Here is a 12845-nt window from a genome sequence, read left to right as displayed (position 1 = left end):
ACCGCATTTACACTAACGCGCAAAATTGAGGACCATGTGCTAGGTAGAACCCTGCGAAAGCAAAAAAAAAAAAAGTGCAAAGTCGAACCGTGCTGGAACTGTGTAGTAGTAAAGCGCCATAACGTGCACAATGAGACAGTGATATGTTGTTTTTCTGTGAAAACAGAAGAGATATGAAAGCTGAACTGTTCTCCTGAGTGGCCGATCACACCACAGCAGTTAGCTTCACCTGCGGCGTGACCTCTTTAATGGTATAGTGTGTCACACACTATTCATTTGAGAATGATTTTGAGAAAAAGTGACAGCCCTCGTTAGCAGAGTCTGTTCACTCACTAATGGCACTAGAATGGCACATTTGTTCACTCAGGCTCGGAGTTGAAGTTAGCCTCACACTGCTTTATCCGCATGGGTCAACTCGCCTGCAGAAACACGGCAACACCTGAGTTGCAGGCAGCTTATTTGCTTACTAATGAGGTGTTGTGGGGCTTACAAGTGAGCGCCTGCAGAAAATGGAAAGTAGACTGGTGCAGGAAGACCAAAGGGTAATAAGGAAATGTGAGCAGGGCATGAACTTGGAGGCCACGCAAAAAAAACCCAAAGTTTTTTTAAAACCACCACAGAGGGGAAATTATTCTCCCACATTCAGGAGTGTCACTGTGAAGTTTCTTTGTGCAGCTCACTTGGACTTCACTGTTTACTCTAACAGGCCTAATCAATCTTATGAAGTGTGTTTAAAAAAAAAAATGCTGCTGCCTCTGCTGGGACAAATCTGCCTGTTTGTGAGCATCACTTTAGAACAGGCGCAAAAAAGAAATATCTTACCTTCACAGTGTAGTTGAAATAGTTTGCAGTCTGCATAAAGCGGAGGAAGCCATCTGTTTCCTGTGTTGCGACGGTTAAGACTAGCAATTTATCTGAAACAGAAATAAGAGAAAGATTACCACAAGTGATTATAGGGATTTGGGAATACCTTCTCGAGTGCAGATGTTCTCTTTTAGCATTTAACGTGTATGTAAATTGTCCTACACTATTTACATTTCCTCCTCCGTGGACCACGGTCCATGTAAACCTCAGACCTATGTCAACACACTGGTAACTATATGGTTTAGCTTTCTGAAGAACGTCCTCTGTAGTTTTAATTGGATTCGAAAACAGAGGCGTATTTTTAAACACGGAGTCAATACTTTTTATCTCTCTGGGTCAAATGAGCTCCCACAAGCCTCCGGGACACTTCCCAGTGGTCACGAGTGCTGAAGGCTGAGGTTTCAGGAAGGGTTAGACCAATACAAATTAGCGCTAAAGCGTTGTGTGAGGCAGAGTACACACACGAAGCTCATTGTCACTTGCTCTGTTGTGTTTTTATAAAAGCCTTTGATCAGAAAGGCGGCAATCTGTTGTCGTTTGCCAAGGAAGGAAGTAGCTTCAGGATCTGCTTCATAAAACTCAATTACTGCAGAGAGAGAGGGCGGTGTCACTAATTCAACCTTAACTACAAACAAACTGGGCAAAAAAGAAATCAGTTCCAGTATTAAGACAGGCCAACAAAAAAGTTATTGAGACTTTAATATGGTTTTATGGTCACACTTGAGCGCTAGAATGCTGCTTTTCATGTGTGCAGGACCAATCTACTTTCTGTTTAATATGTAGCACTAAATCCTTGTTAAATGATATACGATGCTGCACTGGCGAGTAGGATTTGAAGGTATAAAGAATACACATAAACGTATAAAGAATGCTAATACAAAGTCTGCCCCACAACACAGCTGAAGTCTGTAGATTATCAGGTATTTATCATTTCCTTTTATGAATGAATTTGAATTAGTCTGCAGCGTGATCAACAAATTTAAATATAGTTAAAAAGTTGTAGTTTAAAGCTTCTTTCACACAGAAATTATAAAATTAGAGGTAATACCTATGAGTTTGAAACCTGGATGAATTAGCTTAAAAAAAGAACAGATTGTGACCTCACTAATGTGTGCTAAACAAAGTTGGAAGAAGAAAAAACATCAACGCCATCACCATGATCCAACTCATGACATAAAAAATGACAAAAAATATCGTGCTCTGTCCTAAGTTGTAAAAAGTAAAGTTTGCTGCAAACATCTGTGGCTAATTTGCAGGGGTAAATGAATGCGCATCATAGCACTGCAACAGAAATAACGCTGAAATTTGCATCACTGCCAGAAATGAAGCACACTGAGTAGAAATTATTTCAAATTTGTGTTCAAACAGGTCAATTTTTTTTACCAGAGGGAATGAGGTGAATTTTTTAAAATATAACCAAAATATTCAACCTCCCACACACTCATTCACGCTTAAGTACATTACAAGCAGACCCCGTGCGTGCAGTTCTTTTTCCAATAATGTGACTGAGCCATTCTGTCATCCCAGTCTAGTCTGTGGCCCCTGTCACCGCTCTAATAACCATTCCAGCGCTCAACATCCGACACAGACGTTGTGTTGCAGGTTGGAAATAGATCGTCTGCCTGGAAACCTGACAGCATCCGATGACACATAGCGAGAGAAACTGGGCAGATTTAGCACAACGCGATGCTTCAAAATGAGGACGGAAGAGACGCCTCTCCTGTGCCACAGGTGTGTTCCTGTTCTTGTAGGACAAGGCAGTGGATGATGGAGTATAGTGCTGCGAGGGAATGGTGTCCCCTACATCTGGGAAACACATTTTTCCCCATTCAGATTATTGTAATAGCTACAGGAGAGCTTTACATGTGTCAGGTTCCCCCAAAATCATTAGTTGCATTTTATACTAACTAATCACCGACTGACTGGCCCAGAATACTTTGTGTCATTAAGGACAATAAAAGCATTCATCTTAATTATTTAAGATAAACTTGTTCATATGTTTATTGTCAGTAGTGTCTCTCTACAGGTCTCAGCTGCAGTTAGTAGCAACCAAGGTAGTGGAACACATCACCTAGAATCTAATATCACTTCCCAAATGAGAATCAAGCTTCCTGAATACATCAGGACTTAAAACAATATAAAAGAAACAAGATAGTTATGTTAATATCTGTCTTTTAATTTATGCCCCTGCCTTTGAAATGCACTTTGAATTTCCCTGGGAACTGAACAGTGCTAATCGTTAATAAAGCTAGAAAACGTTCAGTTATACTAGCAAAATGATTCACTATTAATCAGACTTTATTCACTTTTATTTGTTTGTTTTGTGTGTGTGTGTGTGAATCTGGTAATCTATCTAGGTCAGTTCCGGCGGTGCTCGAAGGCCGAGCCCTTAAAGTGTGGAGTTTCCTCCCACAGACTAAAGACAAATGATTGGAGTGTGAACATTTGTTTGGCCCCTGTGTCAATTTCACTGGATCCAGCTGCCTGTGTCTCTCAAAGGATAAAATGTATAGCTAATGGCTAGATTGTGAGTTCTTGGCAGAATATGGTAAAAAATCTTGTATATAATGCTGTTATGACATTCAGTTTTATGTTTGGATATCTCTGCAATGACGTCAGCTGACCTAAAAAAATAGATTAATCGCCAACATTTGCATTTTCAAGGAAATGTTAAACTGCGTGGTGGGATTCCTGCTCCATTGTAATAACCAATGTTTTGGTCTTTGCTTTAGTGCATGAATTAAAACATAATCACTGACCTGCTCCCGTCTGACTCTGACTCGACCTGATACACCCACGTTTTTTTTCCCCCCGTCTTCTAAACACGCAGGCCACATGAGTGTATTCCAACAACCAAGCTCCCAGTTAAGTACAGCCTCGGAGGATGCAAGCGTCCTGAGATTGACACTTTTATTTCCTACTTTACAACTCTTACATATATATAATCACTCCATCAAATCTCTCGGTGGTGAGGAAATCTTTAGAAATCACAGCGGCGGTGAACAATTGAACAGCGGGAAACTTGGCTGGACATCGTGACACTGTCGCTAATTAAAGTACAAAGTGTCAGGTGGAAATGTATAATCTGTCTTTTCGCTGCCAAGCCGAGGCAATTTTTCTGTGTCGCTATCCATCATTTTTCTTTCTTTTTTTGATGTTGCATTAAACCAGCAGTTGTCAATACGTCGCATTAACTTCACTTTTGATTGGGCTTTTCATCACTTACTGGAAATTCTCTGATAATCAGTTTGGCACACTGGAGCGAGAGGAATCGCCGAATTGCACAGCCACAGCAATGGATGACTGACGACAAAGAGTCTGACCTTGTGCTGAGGAGCCAATTTTTACTACACAAAAAAAAGCCTTTGGTCTAAATCACAGTGCTCATCATATTGGCGTGATGAGCTGGACTCCCATTGATCTGAGTTGTATATTTGGGCTTTTATTCATGTGGTTCTACGAAAATTTGGGAAACCTTGGTTGTCTGAACATGTTCTATAAGTAAGATCTAAGTTGAGAAAGCATTCATTCATTCATCTTCTACTGCTTTATCCTCCACATGATGGTCACTGGTGCCAGTCATAGTCGACAAAGGGCAAAAGACGGGGACAGGTCAGTCCATCACAGGGCCACATACAATCTTAGAGATAAAAGTGCTAAGTAGAACCATATAAGGTTCTTCGGCTTGTCCTCATAAAGAACCCTTTTTGGCTCCAGGTAGATCCTTTTCATAAAGGTGTCCACCAAGAACCCTTTTAAAACCCTTTATTCAGCAAAGGGGTTTATAAAGGGTTCTCTGGATCAAAATGGTTCTTACTGGATTCATTAGTGTTACCAAGTACCCTTGAAAAACCCTTTCTTCGGGAAAGGTTTTCAGAAGCAAATGGTTCCAGGTAGAACCTCAGCCCTTGTAGAAGAACCCTTTTTCTAAGAGTGTAGACAAACAACCATCCAATCTCACACCTATGGTCAATTTAGACTTTCCAATGTGCCCCAAATCTCCAGATAAAACGTATTTACACACAGGAAGAACATGCAAACTTCTTGACTTCTTAATCCTTGAGCTTATACATTTACAGCAATAGTATAACCTTCACTCTGTGAAAGACCAAGGCTAAGCTAATGATTCAATGAATGTGTTGGTCAGCAATTTGCTTACACGCCAACAAACAAACGTATCTTGAAAAGCTGATCTTGACACTTTGACCTTGGTAGTTTCCCTTTCATGCAACAGTTCCTGTTCCTCAGAAGAACTCTACCAGCTTCTTGGATTTATGAGGCAAAGGTATTAACAGACACTTTTCAGATTAATCCTACAGGGAGAGAACTTTTCAAACACACAAATACCTAATTTGGCTCCACTAACTGCAAGCCTGGTCCAACCGCACAGTCCTTTGAGGTGCTTATTTTTACGTAAACATCAAAATGACACAAATAATGAAGCGTGGCTTCCCAAACAGATGGCAAAACTCATGCGGAGACGGTTTCAGACAGCTGCACTTTTCGAGGATGAGTGTCTTCTCTGAGTAAATACAGCATGTTCTCTTGTCAGGACTGAATGAAAATCCACAGGGGGAGAGGAATGCAGCTCATACAGTGCTGCTGTTACTTAGATGTCGAGTGCCTCACCTCCTCTCACTCTCTCTCTTCTTTCTGTCTCTGTACCACATGTGGATCAGCCGTCTAGGCAAACTTTCACACTTGAACGAGCAAAAGTTCTGACTCACTGGTCAGGGCCAGGGCTTAAGTAAGCATTTCTTGTAGAACAGAAAAGAGGTATCATGGGAAACGTTGAATATACGGATAACAGGAACTTTCCCCCTCCCGGGTGACGAGGACATTCCTCGTCAGCGAACCCAAACTTCCTGCTCTATTTCGGTCCTTCGAGTCAATAAACTCTTCTCACCTTAAGTCTCACATAAAATAATCTGAAGGGTGTCAGAGCAAGTGCAAGTCGCTGAGTTAATAATGGTCCACGTAATGGGAGAACTGAAGAATCTCAAAAACGCCACCCCTGTGTTTTTATGTATATAATCAATACGTTACTTTGGGAAGACAATTATGTCATAATCCCACCTCTCTCTTGCGCTGTTGCCATCTTTGTCGTTATCATCTTCCTGTCCTTTTGTTTGCTCTGTTCGCTTTATGATAACTTTTCATTTCTTTCTTTAGTCTTCTGTGCGTGTATATATTTATTTGAATAATTCTTCATTCTTTCTTTTTGGTGTATGTTTGCAGAAGTGTTACAGCACCATATACAGGTCCTTCTACAAGGGCTGAGGTTCTACCTGGAACCATTAGCTTCTGAAAAACCCTTTCCCAAAGAAAGAGATTTTCAAGGGTTCTTGGTAACACCAATGGTTCCAGTAAGAACCATTTTGATCCAGAGAACCCTTTAATACCCCTGTCCTGAATAAAGGGTTTTAAAAAGGTTCTTGGTGGAACCCTCCAAAAGGGTTCCAGGTTGGGGGGTTTCGTGTAAAGATTGTTTGGTCCAGAAAATGCTAAAAAATATTGATCAGTGTTTGTCAAACCTGGAAATGACGATGTTCTCTCATGTCTTGTTTTGTCCACAAACCAAAATGATTGAGTTTTTAATGATTTCTATGTTATGTGGAGAAGTTATTCACATTTAAGAAGCTAAAACAATCAGAAATCTTGTTTTAATCATGAAAAAAGCTTCAAACCGATTCATCGATTATCAAAATAGTTGACGATGAATTGTTTCAGCTCTAGTTTCGTGTGGAGGGAGACGTTTCTTGAAACAATGCCATCTTTAGAGGAAAGCTTTTAAGAAGAAAGAAAGATCGGACTAGGGGGGAAAGTTCTGTTTCCGTGTGGATAAGACCTTAATCTAAAAGTAAAGCATGAAACAATGAAGCCGGAGATGGGGGGGGAACCTACACATGATCACATCTGACCTAATTCAGACTTTTATGCAACGACTGCACACTGTGAGGCTTAATTCAGCTTTTGCTGACTGCAACCCCACTGCTCCATTCTGAGTTTAGTTGAGGTTAGGGAAGCACCTTCTTGAAAAATGCTTATTTAATCTGCAAATATGATAGTAAATGGTCAAAGGTAGTAAATTTTTTTTAAATGTGCAAAGCTTCACAGCCTCCCCAGCTTTGACTTTTCATGGATGGGCCTGGAGTTCAAACAGTGATTCACAGAGCCAGACTGTAAAAACTGAAACCGCTCATTGTGCTGCTCAATGTAACTTAAACCCTTTTCCACTAACTGTCTTTAAAGGGGGGGGTGTTGTGGAAACTTTTTGAGCCATGTTGCGTAAGGAGACTGAGATTTACGGGAAAGCATAAGATGTGGGGCAGGATACAATTAGCGTGTCATGTGGACTTTGTGGCTGAATTTTTTTTGTGTCACCGGGTCAAAATAATTGACTTTGCCACCTTGGTGTGAAGCAAAGGTAAATACAAAAAAAGCTATTTTTAAGCTGTGTCGGCCAAAACAAGAAACACAATTTATGATGAAGACATGTTGGAGGCTGTTGGGGGAGAAGAAATCCAACCTTATCTCTTGTCATGCATAACATTCCAGTAGAATCTTGCTGAGATTCTTGTCAACGATGAAGGGTAAATGTTGTTGCTTGCTGTAAAAGTCGCTGTACTACACATTATATTTATGTTATGAGGTTTTTATATTAGTAAATGTAGGGACATTTGTCTTGGCTGATACAACGCTCACCGCTATATAGTTTAAAAAAGAAATGAGGTGAAATTCACTGCAGACAGACTTTTCACATTGCCATTTGATATATAGTGCATATTGTAATAATAAAAATACCGCTTGTAGCTGTTTTCCACTCAAAGGGGCCAAGTTACGCTCGGGCTGAATTTGCGCCGTGTTGTCCAAACATGAAATGAAATCAAATGTGTGTGAACCCGCAATTGAAGTTGGGGTGAAAAAGCTGGCTGTCGTACAGAGAGCTGATATTAGTATTTCTCTGGTGACACATTCAGGCCTCTGACACAGAAACCCGGGTTTAATTCACTCGTGCATAGCTGGTTAATCACCGCAGGAAGTGGGGTCAAAGGTTAAATAGTTGGATCCTTGTATGTGCATGAAGACGTGAGTATACTGTGCTGTGGATACAGTGACGACTGACACAAACGTGCCCACACAAATCCTCTCTTAGCCATGCCTTTAGAGGTTCAGTCCGTTTCTCAGCCCTCTGTGACAGCTTTACCAGCGTTAGATTGATACCAAAAATGCAGTTATGATTTCTAAAAACCAGGACATTCCTTTTACGCCGAGGAGAACGAGTATTTTAGCTCTCAGAAACACAGCGACCTCCCATCCTCCGTCATACACGCACACCTGAAAACACATGATCGCATACACACGCTTGGCATTTTGAGTATCATTTCATAGCGCGATACAAAACCAGACAAACGGCTGAGAGCACAGACACAAAGGTCACCTTGGAATCCGTATCCGCCTTTTTCTCACCAGTTGAATCGGATGCTGTTTGTTTTCTGTGACGAGGAGAGGTTGAGACTGATAAAACACAAACGCGGGTGTCTGAGTAATAGTTTCCAGAAGTCTCTTTTTTTTTTACTGCCTGTCTAGACTTAAAAAACAAACTTTTTAAACTAAAACTGGGCAAGACGAGTTTCCAAAAGCCAGAAAATTAGGCACTCAGAAGCTCTAAGAGTAGCGTGGATGGCAGGCGTGTGTATACATAGTAAATAAAATGATGTTTTAAAAATGAAAACCCCATTCATGTGGACGTCGCCATAGTAACCGGCAGTGACGGATGCATCCACAAAGGGGGCAGAAAACTTAATTGCTCGCAGATTAGTCGGTCGAACGACGTTTTAACGGCCCACAACTTAGTTAAAAGTCGCCATAATTGATAGAACACATCATTTCCATTTTTACAAGCGCTGCTGTGCAAGTGCATCTGCAGAAAAGGGGGGGGTGTGTTTTCTCCTCCTCGTGTTGAACCACAGGCCCTTTCAGCCTTAGGATGTGGCACAGTGTCACCGAAAGCTGGGCCAGGAAACAATTTTGTCGTCTGGTAACATTTCGTCATTTCGAATCGCTCAAAACAAAAAACACAACAACAAATTTAATTTGGAAAAACAAAACACCTGAAAAAAAAAAAAATTGAATGTGTTTTATTTCGCAAGTGCTATTGGAACGACGTGGACTTCATTTCCCTCTGCTGTTTTAAATCGTTAAAGTGGACAGGCACCTGGTTTAGCTCAAAACACCACACTTTAACAGTCGAGTTGTGCTTAAAAGGAATTGTAGCAGAACACAATTGTGTGACGTAACATATTAAGGTCATCCACGTTGAACATTTTCATGAAAAAACACATGCTGTTACTGTAAAATGCCCCCCACTTTGCTATCTGGAAACAGAATCAGAACTACTTGGTGAGCGCGAGCTGCTCACGCTGGACATCGTTTTGCATGTTTCGATCAACAAGTTGATAAACGGGCTTTAAGTGATTAATAATCTGCACTAAAAAGGAAAGCAGATTCTAGCGTTCTTTGACAGTTTGCTGCAGGAATTTGTCCAGCTTCTTAAATATCACCATATTGGTATGTTACAGTAATTATTCCCGGCTTAGTATCCTCGATATGCCTTTCATATACTTTTGCTAACAGCTCAAATCATTGTCCTTAAAGTTTGACGATAAGAAATCCTGCTCTCAAACAGCTGTATCAATACCAGAATTAGCCAAATAGCCTTTGCCGGAGCTCAACAGCTGCTCAATTCCCAGTTTTCAGTCAAGCTCTGACAATTCCACTGGTGAAATGTCATCTGTTCTCTGTGTAGCTTAAGACGAAAAAGGCAGAAATTTCATCATGGGAAGTCTCCTGGATATTCTTATCTGTTTTTGATGATCGTCAGAGAGCAGACAAACACACACCACACTGAGCTTTAACCCGAGACATGGAACCAACCCTGTGGTGATGCAGCGACAATGTCCTAAGACGTGATTACCGGCTTGGCCTGCCAACAGGGTTTGTTAGTTTGTTAGACTGGAATTACGGGGCAACAGAGAGCGCTATTATATAGCATATAAGGCTTGGCCAACCTTAGGTGGAGTTTCCTCTTTGACTCTATAAAATGCTGCCTGCTGACATGTCAGTGATGTCTGGGAAATCAAAAAACAGAGACCGCATCGTGATGGGTGTTTGTATATTCCATGAATATTTACCCATAAATTTATCCTCGTTACTGTCAGGAATTACCCCCCAAAACAAAAGTTGTTTTAACATTTTAACGACTCACTGAAGAAAAATCACAGCTGATATTTAAACGAGCGGCGAGATCTGTTTCGGATCAACGGACAGTTTTTCGCACAGCGGGAGTTTCATCGTCGTCAAAAGCTCACTTCCACAGCAGAGCAGCTGACGCTTAAAGAGATATTGTTTTCATGAGTGCACTTGACGCTCGCCCGTTACACTGAGTCTGTTAAACACACGCTGACATTAAAGCCAACATTTTGTGTGTCAGTGGAGGATTGCTGCACACACACACACACACAGTCAGCCAGCTATCAATGAAAGACTCCTTTCAGACGGCCGGACAGTCTGCCTCTACATCGCCTAGTTTGTACATTTTCAAAAACTAACCAGGTGTACATAGGTGAGAAATGGCTCTGAAAAACTGCTGAATCTGAGAGACGAGAACACCTTCCCTGCTTCTCTATCTCACACACGAGAGTGTACAAATACCACCACAGCTTCTAAAGCACGCTAAATGCTCCCCTGTAGCACGTACTGTTTCTGCTGTGTGAAGCACCGTCGCTATGACGACCAGCATCTCGCCCCGCCTAGCAAGCAAACACGTGTTAGTCCCTGGAAAATACATCATTTGAAAAAAGACTCCCTTGATGATTTCATTCCACATCTTTCACACGTCAACTGTCAATTGTAGATTTGTGTCTTTTTTTTGGCATGTTTGAATAAAGCTGTGATGATTCACCGATTAGTAATTGATTATTACATTATTTTCCAATTATGTTGATGATCAAAAACAAGCCTTTTTCGACTTCTTAAATGGTTTCTCTCCTTCATTTATCAAAGGAAACATTTAATCTGGTTTGCTTGCAGCATTTTATGGACCAAAAACAGATTTTTTAATCCAGAAATGAAACAAACAGATTAATCAATCATGAAAGACTGTCTGTAGGGGGAGTGTATGAGTGAACACCAATGTCTGCAGAAGTCTAAGCTCTGGATAAATGAAGAGTATTCTGATTTTAATCTTGTGTTTTCATCAGATTATAACTTTTTATTATGCTCATGCTCTGTGACGTTGATCAGGAATATCAATGGAGTACACTCTTAGAAATAAAAGTGCTAAGTTAAACCATATAAGGTTCTTCAGCTTGTCCTCATAGGAGAACTTTTTGGTTCCATGCAGGTAGAACCTTTTATAAAGGTTCCACCAGGAACCCTTAGTGTTACTAAGAACCCTTTTAAAACCCTTTATTCAGGAAAGGGGTTTTAAAGGGTTCTCTGGATCAACATGGTTCTTACTGGAACCATTAAGTGTTACCAAGAACCCCTAATCAAATGGTTCCAGGTAGAACCTCAGCCCTTGTAGAAGAACCCTTTTGGAACGCTTATTTCCAAGAGTGTAGAATCGTGTTTTATTCAGGGCAAAAATGACAGTAGTCAGATTATTAGTGTCAGTGTATCCCAATAAAAGAAACCCATATGGTTTCTATTTGGATTACAATAACAGGGGGAGTCTGCACTACACATCAGACATGCAATTTCTTTTTTTATTGTGCACTGGGTTTTGGACTTCATTCTTCAGTCTGTTAGTGTTTAAAGGGAGTGTCTGTTTGTCATTTCCACTCAATCACTGATGACTTAATTACACGTTTTAAAACTTTTACAAGTAAACACGATGGCACCCAGTGAAACAGCAGTGAGTGAGAGGAGCTTGATATTATACTCTGATATAATCTGTCGTATACGGCCGTTAAATGTTACGATACACCCCAGCATGCATGGTGATATGAGGTCATGTATTTGTGTAATCTCACATGTAAAACCTACTTGCCCTTGCACTTGTGCGTTATAACTTTCACTGTTCCCCAGTGATAGCTGCTTCCACATTTTTTGGAAGGAACTCACAAGCAAAAACTTTAACCCTTGTTAAAAAAAAAAAAAGGGAGAAAAAAGTGAAAGCTGCTGCTGTGTGGAGGACACCCAGCCAGTCCAGACCAGACTAGGACAATAAGAGCCTGTGGAGACTGTAGACTGCTGAGAATGCTTCTGAGCAAAGGAATCTGATGTTTTTCACACTGCACTGAAGCAATTTAGCAAACACAAAAACATGCAACACATGAATCCTCTTGTATTGTTTTCTGCTGCCCCGTTAAACTGTGACAGAAGCTGGAAATGGTGTCAGAATAATTAAGAGGACACTTCTTACAACATGTTAAACAGGGTGGGCGATTTTATAACACGTCAATAAAAAAGTGTGACACACAAACGTATACATGTGCACGTGTATAGGTTGTAATCAGCTGTATGTAAGAGCTGGTTTTGCTGCTTTGGCTCTGATCCACGAACCTGAAATTACAACGCGTTTATGGCTGTTTTTTTGGCTTTTACGCACGTAATTGCTTGTTAAATAAAGAATACAAATATTTATTGCGCATCGCAAACTGTGTCTTCCTATATCTGGTTTTACTTTCTTACGCGTAAAAGTTTGGACAATCACTGCTGGAGCGACGTCTCCACACACACACACACACACACAAACACTCGACCACCAGTTGCTCGCGTTAAACTTAAAAGCCGCCCAAATAAACAAGAAAATAAAACCGGATTGTGAGAAACCGCAGACGAGTTTCTTTTGAGATGTAATTTCGCTCTCCGGCGTGCGCGCAGCTACTGGGCAGACATGGAACATGATGTAGCCGGTAAATTACAGATCCCAAACATAATCCCCAGTTGGCGTGACAGCTCGGAAACAGAAGATC

The 12845-nt window shown here is 40.9% G+C and overlaps 1 protein-coding gene across 1 annotated transcript in view; it reads right to left on the bottom strand.

Moving 5' to 3' along the window:
* plod2 (procollagen-lysine, 2-oxoglutarate 5-dioxygenase 2) overlaps positions 1–12845 on the bottom strand; it is a gene marked incomplete at its 3' end in the record, with an annotated part of 29744 nt that overhangs the window by 16327 nt on the left and 572 nt on the right. Inside the window, exon 2 of the mRNA XM_083901514.1 lies at positions 823–914. Coding sequence (XP_083757640.1) covers positions 823–914 — 92 coding nt within the window. The remainder of the gene's footprint in view (positions 1–822; positions 915–12845) is intronic.

Source organism: Microchirus variegatus (assembly GCF_963457635.1).
Source record: "Microchirus variegatus genome assembly, chromosome: 15".
Classification (NCBI taxonomy): domain Eukaryota; kingdom Metazoa; phylum Chordata; class Actinopteri; order Pleuronectiformes; family Soleidae; genus Microchirus; species Microchirus variegatus.
The sequence above is the reverse complement of the archived record's forward strand: the minus strand, read 5'-3'. Positions and strand labels throughout refer to the sequence as shown.